Genomic DNA, 26,391 nt, shown 5'->3' with positions numbered 1-26,391 from the left:
ACATCATTGCTTGTGTAGATGAGTGGCAATTCTCAAACTTAAGTGACATAGAATGGTGCTGCTCACATCTTTTTTTTTTTTTTAATTTATTTGATAGATCACAAGTAGGCAGAGTGGCAGGCAGAGAGAGAGAGGAGGAGTAGGCAGGCTCTCTGCCAGGCTCAGAGAGCCTGACGTGAGGCTCGATCCCAGGATCCTGGGATCATGACCTGAGCCAAAGGCAGAGACTTTAACCCACTGAGCCACCCAGGCACCCCTGCTGCTCACATCTTACACTGAAGTTTCCCCTGCTGATTATCATGTCTACTACTTGGAAGTGTAGGTCAGGATGTGAACATTGCAAATTCCTCCTGTGAGTTTTTTTTTTTTTAAGACTTTGTTTACGTATTTGACAGAGAAAGATGACAAGTAGGGAAATAGTCAGGCGGGGTGGGGGGAGCAGGCTCCCTGCCAAACAGAAAGCCTGATGTCGGGCTCAATCCCAGGACCCTAAGATCTTGACCTAAGGTGAAGGAGAAGAGGCTTATCCCCCTGAGCCACCCAGGTGCCCTACCTCCTGTGTGTTCTGAAGAGACTGTTGAGGGACAGCTTTTTGGAAACCACTTTCTAGGATTGTACAATATCGTCTCTTCTCTCCTGAACACAAGACTGATGGAAATTTAGAATTGGCAGCCATAGTCGTTTTCCTTTTTTCTCATAAACAGGTCTCACTGTGTCAAAGCCAGACCTGATCATGTTTTTGGAGGAAGGGAAGTGGCTCTGGGATGTGAAGAGAAAGGAGAATGTACACTTCCATCCAGGTAGGTGGGAATGAATGAGGCAGATGACAGAGGGGAGGTCTGAGTCTGAAGGAAGACCTTATGCAGTGGTTTGAGTAGCTCTCCTTGAATGAAGATTAGTTGGAGACATGCCCAGTTAGTTTTTTTTTTTTCTCTTTCCCAGAGGAACATCTCTCTCCAACATGATCAAGTTCTTAGATTTCTCTAGGGATTCTCCTTCAGCTCCAGTGTTGGTTCATCATGTTCATAGGGAGAGCCAGGAGACTCTCCTTTGAGGGGGGTGCCACTCCCAATCTGAGAGATTTCCATTGTTTTTTTTTTTTTTTTTTTGAGTTTGACAAATTTATTGGTATTTTAGTAAAGACATTCATCTCAGTCGTTTCTCTCCCATTTTGACCTTAGGTTAATATTTCACTTGAGTCAAGAAAAGAGTAAGTAGGAGAGGGATGTTATTTTAACATAAGCAGTAAAATGGACAAAAGTGGAAAGTTTGCCTACATTAAAGCAAGTTAAATTCATGTATCTTGATATAATTAAATCATGTAAGAACTAATAGTTCTATATACATTTCCATTGTTTTACTTGGGGCTTACTCTAAACTTAAATGCAAATGAACAAAATGTTAGGAATATATATATATATATATATATTCTCCAGAGTTATTACCTATTAAAAGAGCTCAGCAAGTAGTTACCACCAATAAAATAGTCTGAAGCTGTCTCCAAATTAAGCACTGCAGGAGTATTCAAAGAAATCATTATACTGTTTCTTTTATTTGTGACGAAGCTTTTAAAGATGTATTTAACTGTCACATTAAAAAATAATTTATACAAGAATTTTAAAAAAAAAACCCTAGAATACATAGGTCTAACAACATATATGTGGTCAACGAATCCATAAGATACGTTTAAAGATGCATTTTCTTTCTGTCTTCATGACCTAAAATGTGCTTTTGAGAGGCCACTGGTTAATATGTATACACTTCAAATAAACCATATTATTGTACTAAAATAATTTTGCATTAGGTTCAAATCAAATTTGCTTTCACAAGTTAGTAACTTAAATTAAGCTTAAACGAAGTTATAGCAAGTGCATCTTTCTCATTTTCATCTTCATACAATGTTGTTTTTTGGTGTTTCTACCTTTTAAAAATAAAAACAGCCAAATATTTAAGTATTATGTACATTTAAATTTTTGGTGGTGGTTTGTATTTTAAAAGAAACAGCTTCCTTACGTTTTGCCTCAAGATCTGGTGGAAATGCTTACAGGAACTAGCTAGTAACAAAAACCAAGAGAAGCACATTCAAAATACTGATTTACTTTGGTAGCAAATGGTCTTTGAAGCCTAAGGTAGACAAGACCCATTAAAGTGAAGTGGGCTATTTCCAATACTCAACAATTTACATAAAATTAAAAAAAATTTTTTGAAGAGCTAAGCATCTGTACCAACTGATAGCAATGCAATATCTAGTTTACAATGACTTGAAACAAAACAAATGCCCATTGGGGGGAAAAAAGCCGTATTTTAATTTTATCTAACGTACTTTTTTCAGTCATAGGTCAGTAACATTTTCTTCCCAATACAATACTCCCTCTCTATAAGGCTGTTCCTGGGAGCCAGACACTTTAGGTTAATAAGGGAGTTAAGAGTAATTGCTTGCAGGTTAATAAACGATAACTTTTTGCGTTCCTCTTAATGTGCTAATAGTTGTGTCTAAAAAAATATGCAATTCTTAGAAAGGTACCATTTCTGATTTTTTATTATCTGTAACCTTTGGAAACTAATCACATGAAACTACAAAATTAGCAAATGTCTTGAAATCTGTATATAAAACATAAATTACCTCTAATTTCAAGCTCTCATTTATTAGTGTACCACTCAATCTTAAAAAAAAAAAAAAAAAAAAAAAAAGGCAGCTCCAAAGATAGTCTTATACCATTCTTTAAAAAAGGAAACTGTCCCTTTTAACTTTACACCCACCCCCACACCCCAATTTCAACACATCATTTAATTGTCTTGGTCATGGACATTTCCAAGATGAGATTTTATATTTCGTTCCCAGAGCTTCTGGTTATCAGAAAAACCATGCTTTCCTTTATTGAAGGAGTTTGGTCCTGCTGATGTTGGTGTATCCCTTCCAATATCCTTCATCCTCATCTTTGCTTCTGGAGGCATTTCCTCTGGCTCACTATCTTCATCTTCATTAAAAGCTGCTGCTACTGAAAGGGTTTTTGGAGCAAGTGTTGGAATAGTTTCTTTAGGCGTACTTGATCCAAGTTTGATGGATATGGCTGAGGCTTTCTTTGTCGTCTGACTACCTATGGCAAATCCAAACTTGGAGATCTTTGTAGGTTTTGTTGGGAGGTCTACAGCTTCTTCTTCAGCTGATCGCTTCTCAGCGCTGTGACTGGAACTTTCCCCTCCATTACTGGAAGAAACAGTCTTAGTTTTCACAGGTTTTTCTGCTTCTTCAGGTCCTCCGGCGGCTCCAGCTCGCTGCGGTTTCTCAGGCTTCTCCTCTCCCGCCTTCCCGTCCGCCATTTTCCCCGCCGGGGCCTCCCCTGCAGCCACGCCAAGCTAGATTTCCATTGTTCTGAGGGCCCTGGGGAAGGCATCCTATTTTTGAGGACCTGCATGCTATGGCCTTTGTACATTCTGGATTTCATTATGGGACAAGTAGGTCAGGGTAGTTATATGCACACTGGGGTTTGGTGGGGAAATTCTCGGAACACTGGAGACAGATTTTTAATGTTTTATGGCTTATGCTTTCTAAGGTGTGGAGGCTTTAATCTTAGTCTTATAAAATTCAGTTTCAAAAACTTCATCAGATAACAAAGCACCACCCTAAAATGAGAAAATCTACTGCTTTATTTCCCTTCAAATGGTCTTTTTTCTTTTTCTTTCTTTCTTTCTTTCTTTTTTTTCCCATATAGAAATTTCTGCTCTATGAGTTCCATTCCTCTGTGGTGAAATACTGTAATGTCTCTATTTGTTTACTAGAAATTTCAACATAACAAATGATATTGGGGAACTAGCACATTTAGAACTTGAACTTGTAGCCTTTAAGAAATTCTCATTTATTACATTATTTTTAAATAATTATTGTATGATTCTTCTATGAACTTCTTGTGACTTTGTCCTGTGTGTTTTTACTTTCTATTTAGTTCTATATGAGATTTATCTTTGAATTTTTACATCAAATGTCCTGATACGACATAGGCATGTGCTTTATCAGAAGTGAGTTAGACAATTAGTAATATTCCCACATAGTTTGTTTAAAAATTTTATTTGTTCAAGACAGAGAGAGAGAGAGAGAAAATGAGTCCGGAGGGGAAGGGCAAGAGGAGAGGGAGATGACAAGTCCCTGCTGAGCAGGGAGCCCAGTGTGGGGCTGGATCCAAGAATCCTGATATCATGACCTGAACTGAAGGAAGATGCTTCACTGACTGAGTCCCCAGGTACCCTAAACCTCCATGTTTGAAAAATCCTTGTGTTTAGTAATGCAGTGTTGCTTCATGGGAAATTAATCATGAGCTTTTTCTTCTACTTTCCTCAGAATGCATCAGAATTAAACTCCAAATATTAATATAATATACAGTGTGTCTCAGCATATTTTCAACATCTATGATGTTTATTTATTCAGAAATGAAGATATTGTTTGTTTCCTCTGTTGTAATGGAATGGACTATAGGGTTACATTCTGTGGAGGAGAACGAATATATTAATACCATAATACACGTCTTTCAAGCTTTTTAAGTGTTCATGAAATTCTCATTTACACCTCTTTATGATTGACATTAATGAGAATTCTTCATGATATTATAGTCCACTAAGACATGCCACTCAGTTGCTTGATTTTCATGGGTATGTGGACACAGTTCAAAATTCTGGTAATATACAAGTTTTCCTTTTCTGTCATACATCAGTGTTTTATTTAGAATTTCGTGCGTTGAGTTTTCTCTTATTCTGGTTTGGTAATTTCCTAAGAATGTGCTTCTTTGTCTGGCTCATTCCATGACATTAGCTAGGTGTGGGTTTGTTTTATCTGTGCAGGTTATTAGAGGAAGAAAATTTTCAGCTCAGTATATTTTGGCGTATTTCAAGACCATGTGAGTATAACTCAAAAAAGAATTAGCTTTATGCTTTTTGCTGGAAAATTCTGTGTGTTTTTGTCTTGTGTTTATATGTTGCACATATATACTGTGTCACCCCTACTTTTTGTCTCCTTGGTGAGTGGTCAGCGAATGTTGTGCCATGTCTAGGTGGGTTGTCATCCACATAAAATTGATTTCATCATGTATTTGTGGGTGAATTTTTATTCTCTGCATGAGAGAAATACTTTTTTGAATTCAGAGTAATTTTCAACATTTTATACTTCTGTATACTTCTTTATACTTCTATATATACTTCTGTTTTGGTATGAAATAAAAAAGATATACTTTATCTAATTAATTGTAGGATTAATACCCATGATATATATTGGTACTTTTGTTATTGAATTATGCATCTTCTATGAGTATTTTCATTGTGGTAACCTTAGAGATTCATTAAAACAACTTAGCTGTAAATGAACCTTTTATATTTGTTTTTATTTTTAAAAGATTTATTTATTTATTTGACACAGAGAGAGATCACTAGTAGGCAGATAGGTAGGCAGGGAGAGAGGGGGAAGCAGGCTCCCTGCTGAGCAGAGAACTTATTTATTTATTTGATACAGAGAGAGATCACTAGTAGGTAGATAGGTAGGCAGGGAGAGAAGGGGAAGCAGGCTCCCCGCTGAGCAGAGAACCCGGGGTGGATCTCGATCCCAGGACCCTTAGATCCTGAACTAAACCGAAGGCAGAGGCTCAACTGACTAAGCCACCCAGGCACCCCCAAAACAAACCTTTTAAAACATAGTGTCAATTATATAGAAAACTCTTCTTCCTGTCTCCATACCTGCACACCCTCTGGACTTTGTTACCGACATTACAAATTCTTTTATGTTGGATCCTCTATTACCCACATTTGTAATTTTTATTATTTCTTTTTTTTTTTTTTTTTGCCAGATATTAGCGACTGTTGGTGAGTATAGTAGCACCCATAGAGTTTTTGAGTCCGCATGTTGTACACCTAATATAATGGGGCATTGTAGAGTATATATTAATAGAAAAGAAATCAAGGCAGATACCAAAAAGCATATACAATGTAGATTAGTGTCTTAAGAAGTTTCCGGTAAAGAAAACTAACTCTTCCAAAGAAGCTAATCCTAAGTACTCACAATAGGATAAAGTCCTAGGAAAGCAAACTGATCTGTATCACAGTGGAGATAAATGTTCCTTAATGTAGAAGGGAAGGGACAGGGAAAGAGAAGCATGTGCCCAACAGAGCAAAGAAGGGAACTAGAAGACCAAGAAGATCCTGTGGTCCTCACAGACAGCCCAAGAAGAGCAGCCCACGGCGTACATGGAAGAACAGTCATTTCTGTGAGAGCTTCTTAACTCCATTTCCTTGAATTTGGTCTCTCTCCTCTCACCACTGAGGAGCATCAGGAAGGCTTTTCTTTGGAAGTGGATTCTTTGGGGAAGACCAGAAAGTGCAACCAGGTTGTAAAGCTGCTCATTTTAGGCAAAGTCCGTTTCAGAGGGAAGCCTAAGTTCAAAGAAGTGATCCTGTACCCTGACCATGGGTATTAGTAAAAATGCAGGGGAAACTTGGATACAGTGGGGTCCAAGGTATAAAACCCAGCGTTGCAGTCAGAAGCAATATGCACCTGCATTTCTTGTGAAGGAGGGAGCTGTTTCCATGAGTATGGTGGTATGGGAAATTGAAGAAAGAAAAACAAGAGGAGGTCCAGAGAAGTGTGATTGGGTTAAGTTTGTTATGCAGGAGTAGGATTGGCTTGAATGAAGAATAAAGGGAAGCAAAGGACTCCATACTAACCTGTATGCTCTGCCCCCTTTTTAGGAACCTTTGAAACTATCGTGATTCAGTTCTGGAATTTTGAGCAGAGCATGCATTGTTGATCAGTGGCACATGTGTGAAAAGTAAAAACTCAGATGCCACCCAAACATCCAAATCAGACTATAAATTATAACAGGATCTTGAGTTCATTGTCATTCACATTAACATTGGTGACGTGCACATCTAGCTCAGCCAGACTCCTCCATTATTCTACTCTCGACGTCATGTCTGTAGGACATTAATTTGGTATCTGTGCCTTGTATGCCATAAATCTGGATATATGCTCTTTACTTCCCAGATTATTTTGGGTATGGGTTATCCCATGACATCCACATAAATTTAGGATGGATTTTGATCTTTATGCGAAAATGGCATTGGAGTTTTGATAAAGATTGCATTTTGTGTAGATCACTTCAAGATTTATTGTGTTTCAATTATTCCAGTGAAAGAATATAGTTAGGTTTCCTACTTAGGAATGTGAGTTAGGAAACCTAATTATAGGTTAGGTTACTAGGATTCCTGCAGAGTATATTGCACTTTTCATCGTTTCTGGTTTGACCTCTACCTTTATGTTAAATTGGAAGCATTTATTGTGGGGGGACGGGGTTTGCTGTAAATGTATGATGTCTCTGTTTTGGGAATTGTTCTTTGTTGTGTAGAAACAAAACTAATTTTTAATGTGTTGGTTTGTGTACCCACTTTATAAAATCCATATGAGTTTTAGCAGGATCACAACAATTAATCCTCCTAATTCCTAGGAGAAGAAATGGCAGTGGTGTAAGAGGGTCCTAGACTCATTGGTCCTGTGATGAGCACCACTAGGTAAAAGTCAGGTCATCCTAAATTCCCCAGACATTGGGCTGAAGAGTGACAGGAGAATCTCCTCAAGTAATAGTAGAGAAGGTGCCACATGGAAGATGAAGATAGTGAGGAGACATGGTTTAGGGAGGAGTATAGCATTGTACAGGGCAGGGAGCCCCCATTGTGCAGTAGGATTCATGACAGAGGAGCACTCAGGGGAATGCCTATGGAGGTTTCCCAAAGCCATTGGCTTGGAGAGGGAGAAAGGCTGAATTTTCTGAGTTCTGGGAACCAGCACATCTTAAAGTCTGGAGGTTTAATGGTCAGCAGATTTGGATGGGATAGAACCAGGAGGGCACTGGGGTGCTCCCAGAAAGAAGGTTGGCAAGCAACCTGGGGGCACTGATTGTGGAAACAGTAATCTGAAGAACACCTGGGGTGCACAGTGGGGAAAGTATTCAGTAGTCTAGGAGCACATTCCTGAGAGGAAACATTCAGTGACATGTGGCTTCCAGAACATGGGAGCCCTCTCCTGTCCTGTAGCATAGAGACTGAACCCCACTCAGTGAGGACATTGACTGTCTGCCTTGCTTGCACCAGGCCTCACCCCCTGTGATCTGAGGGGACTGCCCTTCTCAGTGAGGCTTGCCTCAGGCTAAGCAAGGTCAGCCCCTGCCCACATCACATGTCCTGAGCAGGGATTCTGCAGGGCTGCAGTCCTGGTAGAGTTGATGTCAGGTCTCCTTTCACAATTGGAGCAGAACTCACCTAGTTCAAACTGGCCACATTCAGGCCAGGGACCAAACATTGCTCATAGCAGGCAAGGAGAGCCCCTGCAGACCACTGGTCTGAATGATACAACAGGACACATCACTGACTTTTCTAATGGACAGAGGCAAGTAGAGACTTAGAGAAATGCCAAGATGAATGAATTTATCCCAAGGAAAGTTGGCAGATAAGGCCAAGATCAGAGATAAAATGGAAATAGTAGTAAGGAGCTTGATGGAGAATTTAAAGTCACAATCATAAGGATACTCAAGGAGTGAGAAAACAATAGTGAGAACTTGACCACAGAGCTAAGAGTTAAAAAATAATTGGGTGCTTGGTGCCTGTACTGACTCTTGATTTCTGCTCAGATCTTGATCTCAGGTCCTGGGATACAGGCTCAAGTCACACTGTGTATTCAGTGTGATGCTTGCATCTGATTCCTTCTCTCTGTAGCTCCTACCCAAAATCTCGTGATTACCTCCTCAAATATTATTGCCTCTTATAATTTTATTCCTATAGTCAGTTATAATTTGTTGGCTTTCACTTCTTCACTTATCATTATAGTCAGTCTTTTTCTGTTATTCTTTATTTTAGTTCATGGGCTGTCTGCAAAACATGTCTTCCTGTGCTCAATATGTTTCTTTTTTACTGTACTCTTGTTTGATTCAGTTCAGTTTTCTGTCTCCATATCCACCGTTCTTTTGCTAAGTTTGAGCTCATATGGTCCTTTTTGTGATTGTTAGAGATACAGGAAAGGGATTTCTGGTAACGCTGTGACCATATCACAGAATTATCTATTAGGATATATGGTCATTACGTTCTGTACCATGTTATGTTTTCATAGGGAAATGAGGTCCTGATGACTCCTTGTCAGCCATCTTTCTGACATTGTCTGAGTGCCTTTATGCTTCTCTTTTAAAAGTTTTCAGTATATTCTTCTGAATGTAGTAAGTGCTTTTAAGTGGTTTTACTTTTATTTTGTATCTTTCAGCTGTATCTTCACATGAGACCCAGAGTTTCCTGCTAGAGTGTAGCATTGAAGGTTCTTTCCAGAATGGGTCAATGCACAGATACAAAGATAGTGCTGTTGAGATTTTATACTTATGCACAAACGGGGACAATGATGGGGAGAGTGAAGGGCCTCAAAGAAATCCTGGACGATACACCCAAACCAAGGCAATTGCCCTTAATGAGAATGTCACTGCCCTAAATGGTGAAGGATATAAACTGCTGCAGAAAACCTCCCTTTTTAAGTCAACTGTTTCTGCAGAGCAGTGTGTTTCTGTCAGCACAGGCTCCAATCAGATTGTCAACCATAGCGATTTGTGGACAGACCACTTGGAACATCTGGAAAGTAACCTAGTCCATGCTGAGAGTAATGATTTGAGCCATTTGGAAAATAGGATTTGTCTGACTTTAAATCAGAGATTTAGAAATGAAGAACAAAGTGCTCAGTGGGATCCATATGAGAGAGACTTCACTGAGGAGCTTACCCTTCAGTATGACCAGAGGCTTTTCATTGGAGACAGAATTGCTCAATGCACTGAATCTGAGAAAATACTGAACCAGGGCTCCTGTGTTCACAGATGTGTCAGGGCTAGGTTTGCAGAGAACCATTATGAATGTGATAAATGTGGGGAAGGCTTTCATCCAAGCTCTAACTTCAGTATACATAATGGTCACCGTTTGGGAGACAGTCCTCATAAAGATAATGAATGTGGGAAAGCTCGTAACCAGTCCTCCAGTGTTGCTGATCATCAGAGAATTCATGAGGGAAAAAGCCCATTCACATGTAATAAACCAGGGACCATGTTTAGTCAGTCATCAAGCTTAAACATCAATGAGATAATCCCTCAGGGAGAGAAAACTTACATCTTTAAGGAATATGGTAAATCCTTTGACTGCCACTCAACACTATCTCAACATCAGCAAATGGATACTGGAGAAAAAGTATACAAATGCGAAGAAGGTGGTCAAAGCTTTAAGAACTGTTCATCTCTAAATGGACATTCACACATCTATTCTGGAGAGAAACCCTGCAGATGTCAAGAATGTGGCAAGACTTTTAACAATCACTCAAGTCTTAATAGACAGCACCAAATTCATATTTCAGGGAAAAATTACAACTGTAATGAATGTGCCAAAGCCTTTACATCATGCTCAAAACTTATTCAACATCAGAGAATTCATAGTGGAGATAAACCTTACCAGTGTCAACAATGTGGCAAGAGGTTTAACCACAGCTCAACCCTTACTCGACATCACAGAATTCATACTGGAGAGAAACCTTACCAATGTCAAGAATGTGGCAAGGCCTTTACCAGGAGCTCAGATCTTTCTCAGCATCACAAAATTCATACAGGACAGAAACCTTACCAATGTCAGGAATGTGGCAATGCCTTTACCAGGAGGGCAAATCTTTCTCAGCATCAGAAAACTCACAGTTCAGAAAAACCTTACCAATGTCAAGAATGTGGCAAAGCCTTCAAGTGGAGGTCACATCTTTGTCAACATCACAACATTCATAATGCAGAGAAACCTTACCAATGTCAAGAATGTGGCAAGGCCTTTAACTGGAGGTCAGGTCTTGCTAAGCATAATAGAATTCATTGTGGAGAAAAATCTTACCAATGTGAAGAACATGGCAAGCCCTTTAAGGACAGCACAACTCTTACTGAACATTGCAGAACTCATAGTGGAGAGAAACCTTACCAATGTCAAAAATGTGGTAAGGCCTATGCCATCCCTTCACAACTTACTAAACATCACAGAATTCATACAGGACAGAAACCTTACCAATGTCAGGAATGTGGCAAGGCCTTTACCAGGAGGTCAGATCTTTCTCAGCATCACAAAATTCATACTGGACAGAAACCTTACCAATGTCAAGAATGTGGCAAGGCCTTTACCAGGAGGTCGGATCTTTCTCAGCATCACAAAATTCATACTGGACAGAAACCTTACCAATGTCAGGAATGTGGCAATGCCTTTACCAGGAGGGCAAATCTTTCTCGGCATCAGAAAACTCATAGTGCAGAGAAACCTTACCAATGTCAAGAATGTGGGAAGGCCTTCAAGTGGATTTCACATCTTTGTCAACATCACAACATTCATAACGCAGAGAAACCCTACCAATGTCAAAAATGTGGCAAGAGCTTTAACTGGAGGTCATCCCTTATTAAACATCACAGAACTCATACTAGAGAGAAACCTTACCAATGTCAAAAATGTGGCAAGAGCTTTAACCGGAGGTCATCCCTTATTAAACATCACAGAATTCATACTAGAGAGAAAACTTACCAATGTCAATGTGGCAAGGCCTTTATGTACAACTCAGACCTTATACAACATCACAGAATTCATACTGGAGAGAAACCTTATTAGTGTCAGGAATGTGGCAAGGCCTTTAAGGTGAACTCACACCTCAGTCAACATAGCAGAACTCATACTAGAGCGTAACCCTATAAATTCCAAAAATGTGGCAAGGCCTCTAACTGGTGCTCAAGGCTTAGTCAGCATCAGAGAATTTGTAATCGAAAGACTTCTTACCAATATCAAGACTGTGGCAAGGCCTTTAACAACAATTCAGGCCTTACTCAACATTACAGAATTCATATTGGAGAGAAACCTTACCAATGTCAGGTGTGTGGCAAGGCCTTTATACACAGCTCAATACTTACTTGACATCACAGGATTCATACCGGAGAGAAACCTGGCAAATGTCATGAATGTGGCAAGGCCTTTAACTGGAGGTCAAGTGTTACTGAGCATCAGAGAATTCATCCTAGAGAGAAACCTTACATCAAGAATGTTGTTAGGTGGGGCTCCTGGGTGGCTCAGTTGGTTGAGCGACTGCCTTCAGCTCAGGTCATGATCCTGGACTTCCTGGATCGAGTTCCACATCCGGCTCCCAGCTCTTTGGGGAGTCTGCTTCTCCCTCTGACCTCCTCTCTCATGCTCTCTCTCACTCATTCTCTCTCAAATAAATAAATAAAATCCTTAAAATTAAAAAAAAAAAAAGAATGTTGTTAGGCCTTTACATGCACTCAGTCCTCACTAAACACCATAATATTCATACTAGATAGAAGGCTTATCAGTGTATAGAATGTAAGAACAGGGGCACCTGGGTGGCTCAGGTGCTTATGGGCTCCCTTAGGCTCAGGTCATGATCCCAGGGTCCCGGGGTTGAGCTCTGCATTGGGCTCCCTGCTCAGCGGCCAGCATGCTTCTCCCTCTCCCCCTGCCTGACCCTCCTCTATACTTGTGTTCTCTCTCTATCTCTCTTAAATAAATAAATAGAATCTTAAAGAACGAAAGAAAAAGAGAATGTGAGCAAAATTGGTTAAAGAGTGCTCACCGATTCATGCCTATGAGAGAATTCATATTAGACAATAACCTCACAAATATAACCAGTGTGGCAAGGCCTTTGTCCAGCATGCACGCCTTCTAAACAGAGAATTCATACTGGAAAGAAACCAGATGAATAATGTGGCCAAACCTCTAGCAGGCAGACAACCCTTTCTGCACATCACAGAATTCACCCTGTAGAGAAAATTACAGTTGTAATGAATGTGAGAGAGTGCCTAAGGACTGCTCCCTCCTCACTGCATATGAGAGATTTTAAATAGGAGAGTAAGTGTACAAATGCTAAGAATGTGTCTGACCTCTCAGTGGGACTCCCAACTTTCTTCACATCGTTGTTTTCATGCAAGAGTGAAAGTGTAATGTAAAGAACGTGGCCAAGCTTGTAACTGGAATTCAGTGCTTACTCAATATGTCAAAATGCTCACTAGATTCAAACCCTTGGAATGTGTAGAGGCCTTCATTTTAGTATACATTGGAGCACACACCAGAGAGTGCATTAAGGAAAGTCAATTGAAAGTTAGCAATGCTTAGAAAACTATTGAATTGAACATCAGATGCCAATGAATGTTACAGAAATCAAGCCAATGGAATACATTATTCACCCTACTCAGACATTACTCTGCATGAAAATAATGATTATAAGGAGAAATCAGACCTGAACACTTAGAAAATGTGTATGGTAGTTTGTTGAACAGATTTAGGGAATGGACTTTTTTATATATATAAGGATTTCAGTATTTTTAAATTTTTACATTAACCCTGTGATTTGTGACTAACTATATTAATGTATTTTTTCTGAACTCAGTCTGGGAAAGTCCTCTGTTCCTTGTGGGTGTGTAAGAACACAGGGCTGATTGTTGCTTCGTAAAATATATTAGATGTCCTGCTCCATTAAGTGGGACTCATGCGTACATAATTTTTCATGGAAGAGGACCATCTGATATACAACATATGAAGTACATCTCAGTGGAGATGGTGCTACGGTTATAACACTGATGTAAGATTCCATGGGATAGGTGTTTGGAGCACACATTTCTGGATGTATTGACACTAAAGAACTGCCTCAATATTAGAAATAGGATGTTTTCCTAATTGTTTAAGGAAAAAGAGGTAGCTGTGTAGTAAACTATGAATGTATCTTTTTTTTTTTTTTAAAGATTTTATTTATTTGTCAGAGACAGAGGGAGAGAGAGCAAGCGAGCACAGGCAGAGAGAGAGGCAGGCAGAGGCAGAGGGAGAAGCAGGCTCTCTGCCGAGCAAGGAGCCTGATGTGGGACTTGATCCCAGGACCCTGGGATCATGATCTGAGCCGAAGGCAGCTGCTTAACCAACTGAGCCACCCAGGCGTACCTGAATGTATCTTTTTAAGTGCAAACGTTAGAGTATGACTTGATGTGGTTAAATGAGGAAACCCTGACAGATGACTGCAGGAGGGTAGCTAACTCTTCCCTACAATGCCATACCACTTGCACATACACATTTCTGAGCAATGTACCTCAGTCGTGAAATTTTTGGAAATAGGTACTCCCACATCCTTCTGACAACCCTTGAATGCTTTTGCACATGTATGTTCTGTGTTTTGAATGGAGACAGTAGAGTGGATTTGATATGTATTACTTACTCAGTGTATGTATGAAATTAATGTATTTTAATTAATAAAATAGTGGTGTTTCTTCCTTAAAAGAATTTATTTTGTTGACAGAAAGTGATCACAAGTCGTCAGAGAGGCAGGCAGAGTGAGAGAGGAGGAAGCAGGCTCCTGGTGGAGCAGAGAGCTCAATGTGGGGCTGGACCCCACGACCCTGGATTATGACCAGAGCCAAAGGCAGAGGCTTTAAACCACTTAGCCACCCACGTGCTTCAATAAAATACTGGTTTTTAACATATGGATATGAGTATGTCATGAATGATGTCCTATTCTACGTCTAGTGTTCCTCTATTTCATTGCAGGTTGTATGAAACTGATCAAATCCATCACCTGTTTGGTACTCGAGTAAAACAATATACCTAGGACACCATTTTCCCAGTGCTCTGAAGGTTTAAGGGATATGTGATTATTTTTCTCCAGTCTATGCTATGATTGTCTCCTCTTTATGAATAGGATGATATTACTGTGTATTATGTGTATTACCAAGCTTTGTGACATAGAGGTATTGTTGGTGTTTTAGCTCATGTACTCCATGATACTGGTACCTGGCATTGATTTTGTGTAGCCAGTAGTGTTGTTAGGGCGTTGTACTGACAGGAGCCCTTCTCACTAGTGCATTCCCCAGTCAGCACGCTGTAGGGTGACAAGTTAGCAGAACATCTCATAAGACATCTGTACTCGATCCTAGTGAGCCACCATCACTCCTTTCTTCTAATGTCTTCCTTCCCATGTCCCATAGAGAAGATTCCTCCTCCCCCAGAGCTTCCCTAAATCTGTTTTAGTCAGAATGGCATATTTTGGACATAGACTTGGGACTCTAAAATACTGTCCCAAGGCCCCAAATGAAAGTATGTGCCCCATGTCCTGCATTGACGGTGGTTTTCATGTGTCTGTGAGGTACACATGCACATATGAACATGCTATGTATGTCATAGATACCCCATAAGAAAGAGAAATATTTCCCAACTGGAGTGATGTGGTAGCCCAGGAGGAGAAAAAAAAAAATATTTCAGAGGAGGGATTAACATGTAAAGGAGGACAACTGTGCTGAGTTTCCCGTGACTTCCTAGATATAAAAAAAATAGCTACTACTTGTTTTATGACCTACCTATCTCCAGATCTCCAGTTGTATTCACCCCCATTTTTCTTTCTAGCTACATAGGAACCACAACCGTTCTCTTTTGCCTGTCTTGTGGAGAGCATGTCTTCAGAAGATGCTTAATTGAGATTAGACAGATGGAAAGCCAATGGATATTAAGACATTTAGCACAGGGATGGGGGAATTCAATATAAGTGAAATTTGAGGAAGGCACCATCCTTTGAGAGAAGGACAAGACCTATAAAAACAAAATGTGAGTAACTCTTTCCCATGTGGGGAGGGAACCAGAGGTGGCTCCCTTTAGTCACTGCAAAGGCACAGGCAGCTCTTGCTGGTGTCAGTTGATGAATACATGTCATGGGGAGAAGAGATGGCTAATGTGGGTTTCTCAAGAGTGGGTAAGTTCTGCCTTATCCTGATGATTTGATCGACCTCCTGCATCTTCCTGAGGACTAATGCTGATGGATGTCAGTGATGACTGTACTTTCCCTGCCTAGATCCATGACAAGGGATGGAGGAGGGTGTTTGATGATGCAATCATGTGGGCAGCTTTAAGATGTCACCTGGTAGAATATATGTTTGAGATGAAGAAGCCTTCTGAACAGTGAAAAGGCTGGATCGGCTGGGCATGTGCTGTGGTTGCTCCCTCATTTCCCAGGTAGATAACTCCAGTCAAGGGCAGATCCAGTGTGGTTGGGAGATACTTCAGGGAAGATACTTCACTGCTGTGCTAAACCTTCCTTCCTTCTTCAGTGCCATCATGAATGTAGTACTAGGGGTGTCTGGGTGGCTCAGTCATTAAATGTCTGCCTTAGGCTCAGGTCATGAGCCCTGCATTGGGCTCCCTGCTCAGTGGTGATTTGGTTTCTCTCTCTCCTCTTCCCATCACCACCCAGCACCACAAGTGCCTCTCTCATTTTCTGAAATAAAATATATTTCTTAGAGATTTTATTTATTTATTTGACAGAGAGAGGGAGTTCACTAGTAGGCAGAGTGAGAAGGGAAAGCTTGCTCCGTGTTGAGCAGAGAGCCTGATGTGGGGCTGGATCCCAGGACCCTAAGATCATGAGCCAAAGGCAGAAGCCAAACCCTCTGAGTCTCCCAGGCACCCCAGCAGTTGATATAGATAGAGTTGCCTAGGGGCGCCTGGGTGGCTCAGTGGGTTAAAGCCTCTGCCTTTGACTCAGGTCATGATCCCAGAGTCCTGAGATCAAGCCCAGCATGGGGCTCTCTGCTTAGCAGGGAGCCTGCTCCCCCCTCCACCCCGTCTCTGCCTCTTGTGCCTACTGCTCTGCATACTTGTGATCTCTCTCTCTCTCTGTGTCATATAATTAAACAAAATCTTAAAAAAAAAAATAAAAAGACTTGCCTACCTAAAATAGACACATGAAAAACTGTTCATCATCATTAACCATCAGGGAGATTCAAATCAAAACCACATTGGGATACCACCTTACACCAGTTAGAATGGCCAAAATTAAAAAGACAGGAAACACAAAGGGTTTCAGAGGATGTGGAGAAAGGGGAACCCTCTTACACTATTGGTGGGAATACAAGTTGGTACAGCTACATTGGAAAACAGTGTGGAGATTTCTTGATAAATTAGAAATAGAGCTTTCCTATGACCCTGCAATTGCACTCCTGGGTATATACCCCAAAGATAGATATATAGGGAAAAGAAGGGCCATCTGTACCCCAATGTTCATAGCAGCCATGGCTACAGTCACCAAAGTGCACAAAGAGCCAAGATGACCTTCAACTCATGAATGGACAAAGAGGATGTGGTCTATATATATATATATATATATATATATATGTATGTATGTATATGTATGTATATGTATCTATATATGTATGTATATATATGTATGTATATATACGTATGTATATACAGTGGTGTATACATTGTGCATATATACAATGGTCCATATATACAATGGTGTATTATGCCTCCATCAGAAAGGATGAATACCCAACTTTTGTATCAACGTGGTCAGGACTGGAGGAGATTATGCTGAATGAACTACATCAAGCAGAGAGTCAATTTTCATACGATTTCACTTATTTATGGAGCATAAGGAATTACATGGAGGACATTGCATGATGCAGAGGAGAAGTTAGTCGGGGGGCATCAGAAGGAGAGATGAAGCATGAGAGACTGTGGTTTCTGAGAAACAAACTGAAGGTTTTGGAGGGGGTGGGTGGGAAGTTGGGTGAGCCAGGGGTGGGTATTAAGGAGGGCACGTATTGCATGGAGCACTGGGTGGGTGCATAAACAATGAGTCTTCAAAAAGTGAAAAAATAAATTACAAAAAAAAAAAAAATAAAAGAGTGGTCCACCTGGAGGGACAAACATTGTTTCATAAATATTTAGTCTCTTCTTTCTCCTCTGAATACAATCCCCTCCTTGGAAATTCTAAATCCCACCTCCTCCTCCTTAAGTCACCATGACACAGAAGCCTCACCTTCTCTTTGAGCCTCATGTCTTTCTCAATCCCATACTTAAGAACTTGGTGTTTTTTGTGGGTTTTTGTGTGTGTGTGTGTGTTTTGTGAAACTGTCTGACATCGTTGAGAACAACACAGGAAAAACAAACTTTCCTCTCCTCACATTCATTCTGTTGTGTGAGCTGACCTCCATGCTTCAGACCCAGTACAGAATGTGCAGACAGAGCTGGGGATCAAGGGCAGCCGGAGCTTCATTGCTTTGCCAGCCAAGGAGGCCTCAGCAGGTCGGGGCGTGAAACCTGCAGCCGACCCAGAGGAAGGGGTTGGGGGTTTGTAGGAAAACACTGGATTATGTCTGAATTCCAGAGGAATTGTATCTGTGCTGCCAGTGCTGTTAATCATGTTGTCGGGGTGGAACCAATTCCCAAAACAAAGTGCTGAGAAGTGAGGAGAAGAGGTTTGTGGAGAAGAGAAAGGTTACTTATTTGGAAATGGAGTCCCACTGAAGCATTAATTGCTTTTTTCTGTGTTCAACCTATTGCTTTTTAAGTGGTTTTCATTTCAGTCAGCAAGACAGCTGTTGTAAGAATTCATACTTTACAGTGAGAAACCAGTCAGTGTTTTCTGGAATGGCTAAAATAAAGAAAAACCACAACACCCAATTTTCCTGAGAACGCTGAGAATTAGAATTCTTGTACATCGCTGATGGGAGAGTAAAAAGTAGACGGACTGTGGATAACTGTGTGGCAGGTCCTTATAAACAGAAACACTTACTGAAGGGGACTATTTGTTACCCCAAAATATGTCTCCTTGGCCTGGGCATTATTTTCGGCTGGTTATTTTGAATAAAAGGCAGATAAAGGAAAAGCTCTGAAATCCTGTGTTACTTTGAAAGACACATTTGCATTTATATAGTAAAGTTCAGTCTGTCGGGTATCTCCCTTTGTGTAGCAGAAAGAGGCAGAAGGTGTCAGCCTCCTGAAACTCTGATGGTGGAGAAGGCAGGGCTCAAACTCTGCTCCCAGCCCCAGCCTTGGTTACCCTGCTTGGCCTGGTCACCTCCCCAGTTCCTTCCCAGTAGGTCACCTGTGGATTTTCAGGAAGGATCTTCTCTACTGGCCTTACCCTCAGACTCTGTCCCTTGGTTTGTGTGAAAACAACACTGTTGTGTTAATTAAGAGCTCCAGGAGTTTCTCAGGGAGGCCAGAGGGGAGCCAGAGGGTTTTCCTAGAGTGGATTTGCGGCTTTGGTCCTGGAGAGGTGACTGGGTTTCTGCTCCGTGAGTCTGGGAGGGTCAGGTCCATGCTGCCCACGGTTCCGATGCTGATGCTGAAGTTGTGAGTGGCGGTGGCAGGGGACCCCTCCCACCCCACAAAGCAGGTGGGGAAAATGCAGGGATGGGTGTCCTCATGGGAGCTCAGTTTCTGAGCTGCTCCTGGTGCAAAGGACTGGGAAGTTGGGCCTTTTCTGCATCTCCGAGTCCTGCCCACTGGCGAGTGGTGTGAGGAGAAGGAGCTCTGTTGCTGGATTTCAGGGCATTTTCTCCTGACGCAGCTGTGATTTCCCCCAGATCCCTTGTGAGGACGAAATCTAGAGGTGGAGGCGAAGGCAGAAATGGCCGGTTCTCAGGTGAGCCTGGTGTCCCCGCGAAGCTGTGTCCTCTGTTTCTCTGCAGACCCTTGCGTTTAGAAGCTGCAGACGGGGATGCCTTGAGTCTGGGTGCTTCTGACTTCTGCATTCACCTATTTTTAAGATGTGATCAGAAGTGATACTCATGGTTTGTTCTTTAGAATGCTTCTCTATGTCCCAGAGCATTTTGCCCTGACCCCAACCTGGCTTCGATAGGGCATCAGCTGTTGTCTCTTTGAATTGAAGTCTCACGAGGAGTGACAATACTCCTTTGGTGGCATATCCATAGGGGAAGGTGTCAAGTCTGAGATTCCTGTGTCTGTTGAGGTCTGGTCCTGGGATATCAGAGAGGGAAATCATTTCTCATTCAGGCTCATCTGGATTTTCGATCAGCTGTGTAGCTGGGGAATAAGGAAATGCAGATATAAACTCGGTGGGTATGAGTCCAGAAAAATTTGGAAATTTCTCATTCTAAAATGTGAGTGTGTGTATCTCTCCACCTTTAGCATGTGAAAGTCCACTAGAGGAGGGTGCCTGGGAATCTCAGTCAACTAAGCTTGGACTGTTGGTCGTAGCTCAGGTCAGGATCTCAGGGTCCTGGACTGATATCCCCGCTTCTGGCTCTGTGCCTAGAGGGGAGTCTGCTTGACATTCTCTTTCTCCCTCTTCTCCATCTCCTCTAAAGTATAAATAAATCTTGGGGACCAGGGTGGTTCTGTTGGCTAAGAGTCTGCTTTCTGCCTCCAGCTCAGGTCCTGAACTTGAGGACCTGGGATCCAGCCCCACAGTGAGCTCCAAAATCAGCCAGCACCCTCCTCTCCTGCGGCTCCTCTGCCTGTTTGTGCGCTCTCTCGCTCTCTTTGAAAGACATACAATCTTTTTAAACAATTGTATTTATTTGTAAGAAAAGAGTGAGAGCACAAGTAGGGTGAACAGTGGGCAGAGGGAGAAGGCTCCCTGCTGAGGAAGGAAACCCGCCCACCATTGTGAGAGACATTCTTGAGCCAAAGGCTGATGCCCAACTTACTGAGCCACCCAGGCATTCCAATAAATAAAATCTTTAAAAAGAAGGTTATATAGGGGCGCCTGGGTGGCTCAGTGGGTTAAGCCTCTGCCTTGGGCTCAGGTCGTGATCTCGGGGTCCTGGGATCGAGACCCACATCAGGCTCTCTGCTTGGTGGAAAGCCTGCTTCCTCCTCTCTCTCTGCCTATGTGTGATCTCTGTCAAATAAATAAATAAAATCTTAAAAAGAAAAAAAAAAAGATTACATAAATCTTCAAGAGTTAAAATTTAAAAAGGACTAAAACTAGCTATTTCTAGCTCATGGACACTGTTCTGTCTCAGTGTAGTGTCTCTGTCAGTTGCCCGAGGCCCCAGACGAGGGTCCGTGATTGGCTGGAAGCTCATCCCGCAGCACTGTCAGAATTCCCCTGAGGCAGGACAAAGGCTGGAGAAGTTAATTGAATACCTAAAAGACCAGCAGGCAGAAGGGCACAGAAGAGCAGGTCTGTAAGGAACAGTGAGTAGGGGTGTTTCTTAAAGGGGAGTTATGGGGAACATGTGAAACCTTCCCAGTTTTGGTCATCGTACTTGGTTTCAGAAGCCCATTGATTCATTAGGGCCTTGGGAAAGTGGAGGTGGGTCCCCCGCTGGGCCTGTCTGGACTCAGCCAAGTGGTCACTGGGGCCCTCCCTCCACTCCTTTGCTCAAGCCCGCTTACCTAAAAGCAGCCTCTACAGATCATATAGTGATTGAATTGAGTATGTATATCCAGTGTATTTCCAAAATTAGGCCTATATTCTGAATTCCTGTTTTCAGTCTACAGAAAAGCACCATCAGTGGTGTGTCCTTTGATGTGCTTTAGGCACTGATAGTAATTCGTTTCCATTCAGCTGATATGAACTTCTTTTATTGGCTTGGTGCTGTCTTCCAGATCCTCCCCTGTAATGTATCTATTTTCCCTCCTGTCATTTGTAAGGAACATAGGATACTGAGGAATATGCAGGAACTATCCCAATTCAGGTGCAAACTTCATTCATCTCATTTTCTCTTACTTGTAGGTTTTTCTCTCTCTCTCTCTTTTTTGTTTGGATTAAACTTTTTCTCAGTTGAGATAGAGGGAGCACATGAGTGTGGAAAGGGGAAGAAGGAGAAGCAGGTTCTCCACTGAGTGGGGAGCCCAACTCAGGGCTCCATCCTAGGACTCTGGGATCATGACCTGAGCTGAAGGCACACCCTTAACCAACTGAATTATCCAGGGACCCCTTGCTTAGGCTTTGTGATGAGGAGAACAAAGTCAAAAGATGTGTGGATAAAATTAAATTTCCATCAACTTCAAGTCTGGTTCTTTTTTTTTTTAATTTTTTAAAAAAATATTTATTTATTTATATGACAGAGAGATCACAATTAGGCAGAGCAGCAGACAGAGAGGGGAAGAAGGCTCCCTGATGAGCAGAGAGTCTGATGTGGGTCTCCTGATCCCAGATCCCAGGGATCATGTCTGAGTTGAAGGCAGAGGCTTAACCTACTGAGTCACCCAGGTGCCCCTTCAGTCTGTTGATAAATACCTGAGAAAGGCAGAGTAGGACATTCCTCAGGGAACTCACAACTGCCTCAAGGTTAATATTTTATTGGATGCAAAAAGCAGCCTTAACTTGACACTAGCCAGACCTCCAGGACCTTGTAATTCCTCTTTAACATATGAAAATTGCTCTGGAAACATCTTGAACTCTATTCCCCAAATATAGGTTGGCCATCATCCTTCAAGCTTATGGCCCACTGATAGATACCTGGAGGGTCTCCTGACTAAAGTGTTGCTAAACAGTGAGTAGCCTCTTCAAAACTCCAGCTGGGAGGCCCTGAGGGTCCTGGAAACTTGCTTCCAAATTCTTTAGAGCCTCCTGCTATTCCTCTCCCCCTCCCCACTTGAAAGAATAGAAGCAGTCACTGCTCACAATTTTCCTCTCCCCTTGCTTTAGGACCACAGTGTTTGTACGATGGCTATCTCAATAATTCCTTCATCATTCAGTCCAGAAGCCCAGTATTTGACATCACATCACAAACATGTCAGAAATTTCTTGACCATTGGCTCATCTCCCACATCCCAACATTTTGCACTGGACAAGGAGAGCTGTCATCTCTGTGTAGTCGATAGAGTTGACTTCTGGGAGTGAAAGTTCTCAACCAGGCAGCCCCTTGCTCCATAGGTTTTTCTTTAACTCCAAACCCATGTCAGAGAGAAGGAAAGGTCTAATCTGGTTCTAGGTGGTGACACTAACTTTCTGTTTCATGTTAGGGATCATCGTGAACTGTGTCAATGGCCACTTGGTGACTTTAGTATTTATTACAGGGACAGCTGACCTTCAGGGATGTGGCCATAGAATTCTCTGAGGAGGAGTGGGGATGCCTGGCCCACTCTTAGCAGGAACTGTACAGGGATGTGAAGCTGGAGAACTACGGACACCTGCTATTCTTGGGTGAGGAAGACTCCTTCCAGATTTCCCAAACCTCACTGAGGGTTTTGTTCTTCCTGTGAAGACTGTCTCTTGGGAGATTTCACTTTGAATGAGGTGAATTCAGATCCAGGCAGAAAGGGAAATAAGTAGGGGTTTGTAGATGGAGAGAAAAATCTTCATGATGCTTCCTTTTCAGCCTTGGCTTCTCCTTCCTCAAGGTAACATCAACCCTGATGTAGCTGAGTGGCAGTTCTAAACACTTGGTGGCATAGAATGGCACTTCTCACATCTTAAACTGAAATTTCCCCTTCTTATTACCATGTCTACTACTTGGAAGTGGAGGTCAGGATGTGAACATTGTAAATGCCTCCAGTGTGTTCTAAAGGGACTGTTGGGCCATAGCTTTTGGGAAACCATTTTCTAGAATTCTACAGTGTCTCCTCTTTGCTGAACACAAACCTGATGGAAAGTTAGAATTGACAACAATAGTCCTTTTCCTTTTTCCTCATAAACAGATCTCCTTCTGTCAAAGCCAGTCCTGATCATGTTTTTGGAGCAAGAGAAGCAGCTCTGGGATGTGAACAGAAAGGAGACTGGAGGCTTCCATCCAGGTAGGTGGGAATGATTGAGGCAGATGACAGAGGGGAGATCCAAGTCTGAAGGAGGAAGGTAGACCTTAACCAGTGGTTTGATTATTTCTCCTTGAAGGAATGTCAGTTGGAGACTTGCCCAGTTTTATGTCTCTCTCTTTCCCAGAGGAACATCTGCTCTCCAATATTATCAAGTTCTTGCGTTCTCTAGGGATTCTCCTTCAGCTTCAGTGATGGTCCATCACTGAAAAGCCAGTAGACTCTCCTTGGAGGGGGAGGACCTCCATAATCTCCCTCCATTGCTGCGAAGGCCCTGGGGAAGTCATCCTATTTCTGAGGACCTGTGCGCTACAGACTTTGTCAATTCTGGTTTTCATCATGGGACAAGTAGGTCAGGTATGCACAGTGAGGTTTGGTGGGGAAATTCCCAGAACGCTGGAGACAGATTTCTAATGTTTTCTGGCTTTTGCTTTCTAATATTATGTAGGGTTTAATCTTAGTCGTACAAAATTGAGTATCAGTAACTTCAGATAACAAAGCACCGCCCTAAAATGAGAAAATGTACTGTTTATTTCCCTTCAAAATGTCCTTTTTCTTTTTCTTTTTCTTTCTTTTTTCTTTTTTTTTATACATATAGAAATTTCCACACTATGAGTTCCATTCCTCAGTGGTGAAGTAATGTAATGTCTCTATTTGTTTTCTAGAATTCCTACATAACAAATGCTATTGGGGAACTAGCACATTTAGAACTTGAACTATTTCCATATAGTTTGTTTAAAATTTTATTTCTTGGGGCACCTGGGTGACTCAGTGCATTAAATCCTCTGCCTTCTGCTCAGGTCATGATCCCAAGGTCCTGGGATGGAGCCCCACATCAGGCTCTCTACTCTGCGGGGATCCTACTTCCTCTTCTCTCTCTGCCTGCCTCTGCCTAGTTGTGATCTCTGTCTGTGAAATGAATAAATAAAATCTTTAAAAAATTTTTATTTTGTTGAGACATAGAGAGAGAGAAATAGTGGGGAAAGGGTAAAAGGAGAGGGTGAAGCAGACTCCCTGCTGATCAGAGAGCCCAGTGTGGGGCTGGATCCCAGAACCCTGAGCTCATGACCTGAACTAAGGAACCTGCTTGACTGATTGAGCCCCCAGGTACCCCAAACCTCCGTTTTGAAATATCCTTGTGTTCAGCAATGCAATGTTGCTTCATTGGAAACTAATCATGAGCTTTTCCTTCTACTTTCCTCAGAATGTATCAGAATTTAACCCCAAATATTAATTTGTTTGTTACAGGAAGAGAATTTTCAGCTCAGTATATTTCAGGACCATGTGAGTATAACTCAAAATGGATGGGCTTTATGCTTTTTGCCAGTAAATTATGTGTGTCTTTGTCTTGTGTTTGTATGTCACACATATGTACCCTGTGACCCCTACTTTTTCTCTCCTTGCTGAGTGGTCAGTGAATGTAGTACTATGTCTTGTTGAGTTGTCATCAAGGTAGAGTTAATTTTGGAGTGCCTGGGTGGCTCAGTAGGTTGAGCGTCTGCCTTGGCTTAGGTCATGATCTCAGGGTCCTGAGATCAAGCCCCCCAACAGGCTCTCTGCTCAGCGGGGAGCCTGCTTCCCCTCTCTCTCTGCCTGCCTCTCTGCCTACTTGTGATCTCTCTCTGCCTGTGTCAAATAAATAAATAAAACCTTCAAAAAAGAAAGATAGAATTAATTTCACCATGTATTTGTGGGTGAATTTTTATTCTCTCTGCATGAGAGAAAGACTTTTTAGAATTCATAGTAATTCTGAAGCATTTTATACCTCTGTGTCATGTTTCTGTATGAAATTCAAAACATACATTTTATTTTTAATTGTGGCATTAAAACACATGATAGGTCCTGGTACTTTCTCATTGGCTTTTGTGTGTTCTGTGAGTATTTTCATTGTGGTTACCTTAGAGATTCTTTAAAACAGCTTAGTTGTAAATTGAACCATTTAAAACTCATAGTGTCAATTCCATAGAAAACTCTTCTTCCTGTCTCCTCTTCCCTGCACCTACTTTGTTACCGATGTCACAGATTCTTTTCCTTGTGTACTATATGACCTACATTGATGAGTCTTACATTTTTTTTTTTTTAAACAAAACTGGGTGTGTGGGTTGCTCAGTGGGTTAAGCCTCTGCCTTCAGCTCAAGTCAGATCTCAGGGTCCTGGGATTGAGCCCTGCATTGGGCTCTCTGCTCAGCAGGTAGCCTGCTTTCTCCTCTCTCTCTCTCTTTGCCTGCCTCTCTGCCTACTTGTGATCTCTGTCTGTCAAATAAATAAATACATAAATCTTAAAAAAAAATACTGTATAGCAGAAATAAATGTGACTGGTATCTCATTACAACGCTGGAGGTTTGTTTATTTGTCTACGTATTTATGCTCAGCGGAGAGTTCTGTGTTCTCGTGTGGTTGCAGTTTCTGGGTAGAATCCTTTTATTTCATCAAGAGCTTTCCTTTAATGGTTCTCATAGGACAGATCGACTGGTAAACGTAGAGGGGTCTTTACTTGGGAATGTCTTCATTTCTACATCTGTGGAAAAGAGTTCTGCCCAGTAAAGTATTCTTGGTAGTATTTTTCGATCTTTCAGTACCTGAATAAATTATGCCAGCCCCATTCTTGTTGGGACTGCTGGGAATCCCACTATATCCTTCTAGGAGCTCTTGCACAAGGTGAAGTGCATTTGCCATGCTGTGTCAAAAGTCTCTTTTTATCTTTGGTGTTTGATGGGTTAATTACAATCTGTTACTGGGTTCATGTGTTGCCCTTTATCCTATTTTAGAATTTAGCAAGCTTGAATTGTCTCTTGTGTCCACAGAGGTCACACACCTGTCCTTATG

The 26,391-nt window shown here is 41.7% G+C and overlaps 3 protein-coding genes and 1 pseudogene across 5 annotated transcripts in view; 2 read left to right on the top strand and 2 right to left on the bottom strand.

The window, feature by feature from the left end:
* The window catches only part of LOC309852752 (uncharacterized protein), a 642,676-nt gene that overhangs the window by 8,917 nt on the left and 607,368 nt on the right, over positions 1–26,391 (top strand). The window lies entirely within an intron of this gene.
* LOC309852777 (KRAB domain-containing protein 5-like) overlaps positions 1–26,391 on the bottom strand; it is a gene marked incomplete at its 3' end in the record, with an annotated part of 579,551 nt that overhangs the window by 32,052 nt on the left and 521,108 nt on the right. The gene's annotated exons all lie outside the window — the stretch shown is intronic.
* LOC309853928 (KRAB domain-containing protein 5-like) overlaps positions 1–26,391 on the top strand; it is a gene marked incomplete at its 3' end in the record, with an annotated part of 45,761 nt that overhangs the window by 5,328 nt on the left and 14,042 nt on the right. The window contains exon 3 of the mRNA XM_082712530.1: positions 23,452–23,547. Within this exon, the coding sequence (XP_082568656.1) occupies positions 23,452–23,547 (96 nt within the window). The remainder of the gene's footprint in view (positions 1–23,451; positions 23,548–26,391) is intronic.
* On the bottom strand, positions 1,873–3,382 carry LOC309852810 (PEST proteolytic signal-containing nuclear protein pseudogene; annotated as a pseudogene). The gene has a single exon. The product of its transcript is annotated as a PEST proteolytic signal-containing nuclear protein pseudogene (transcript).

The sequence above is a fragment of the Mustela nivalis genome (genome assembly GCF_964662115.1).
Source record: "Mustela nivalis genome assembly, chromosome: 18".
Taxonomy (NCBI): Eukaryota; Metazoa; Chordata; class Mammalia; order Carnivora; family Mustelidae; genus Mustela; species Mustela nivalis.
The sequence above is the reverse complement of the archived record's forward strand: the minus strand, read 5'-3'. Positions and strand labels throughout refer to the sequence as shown.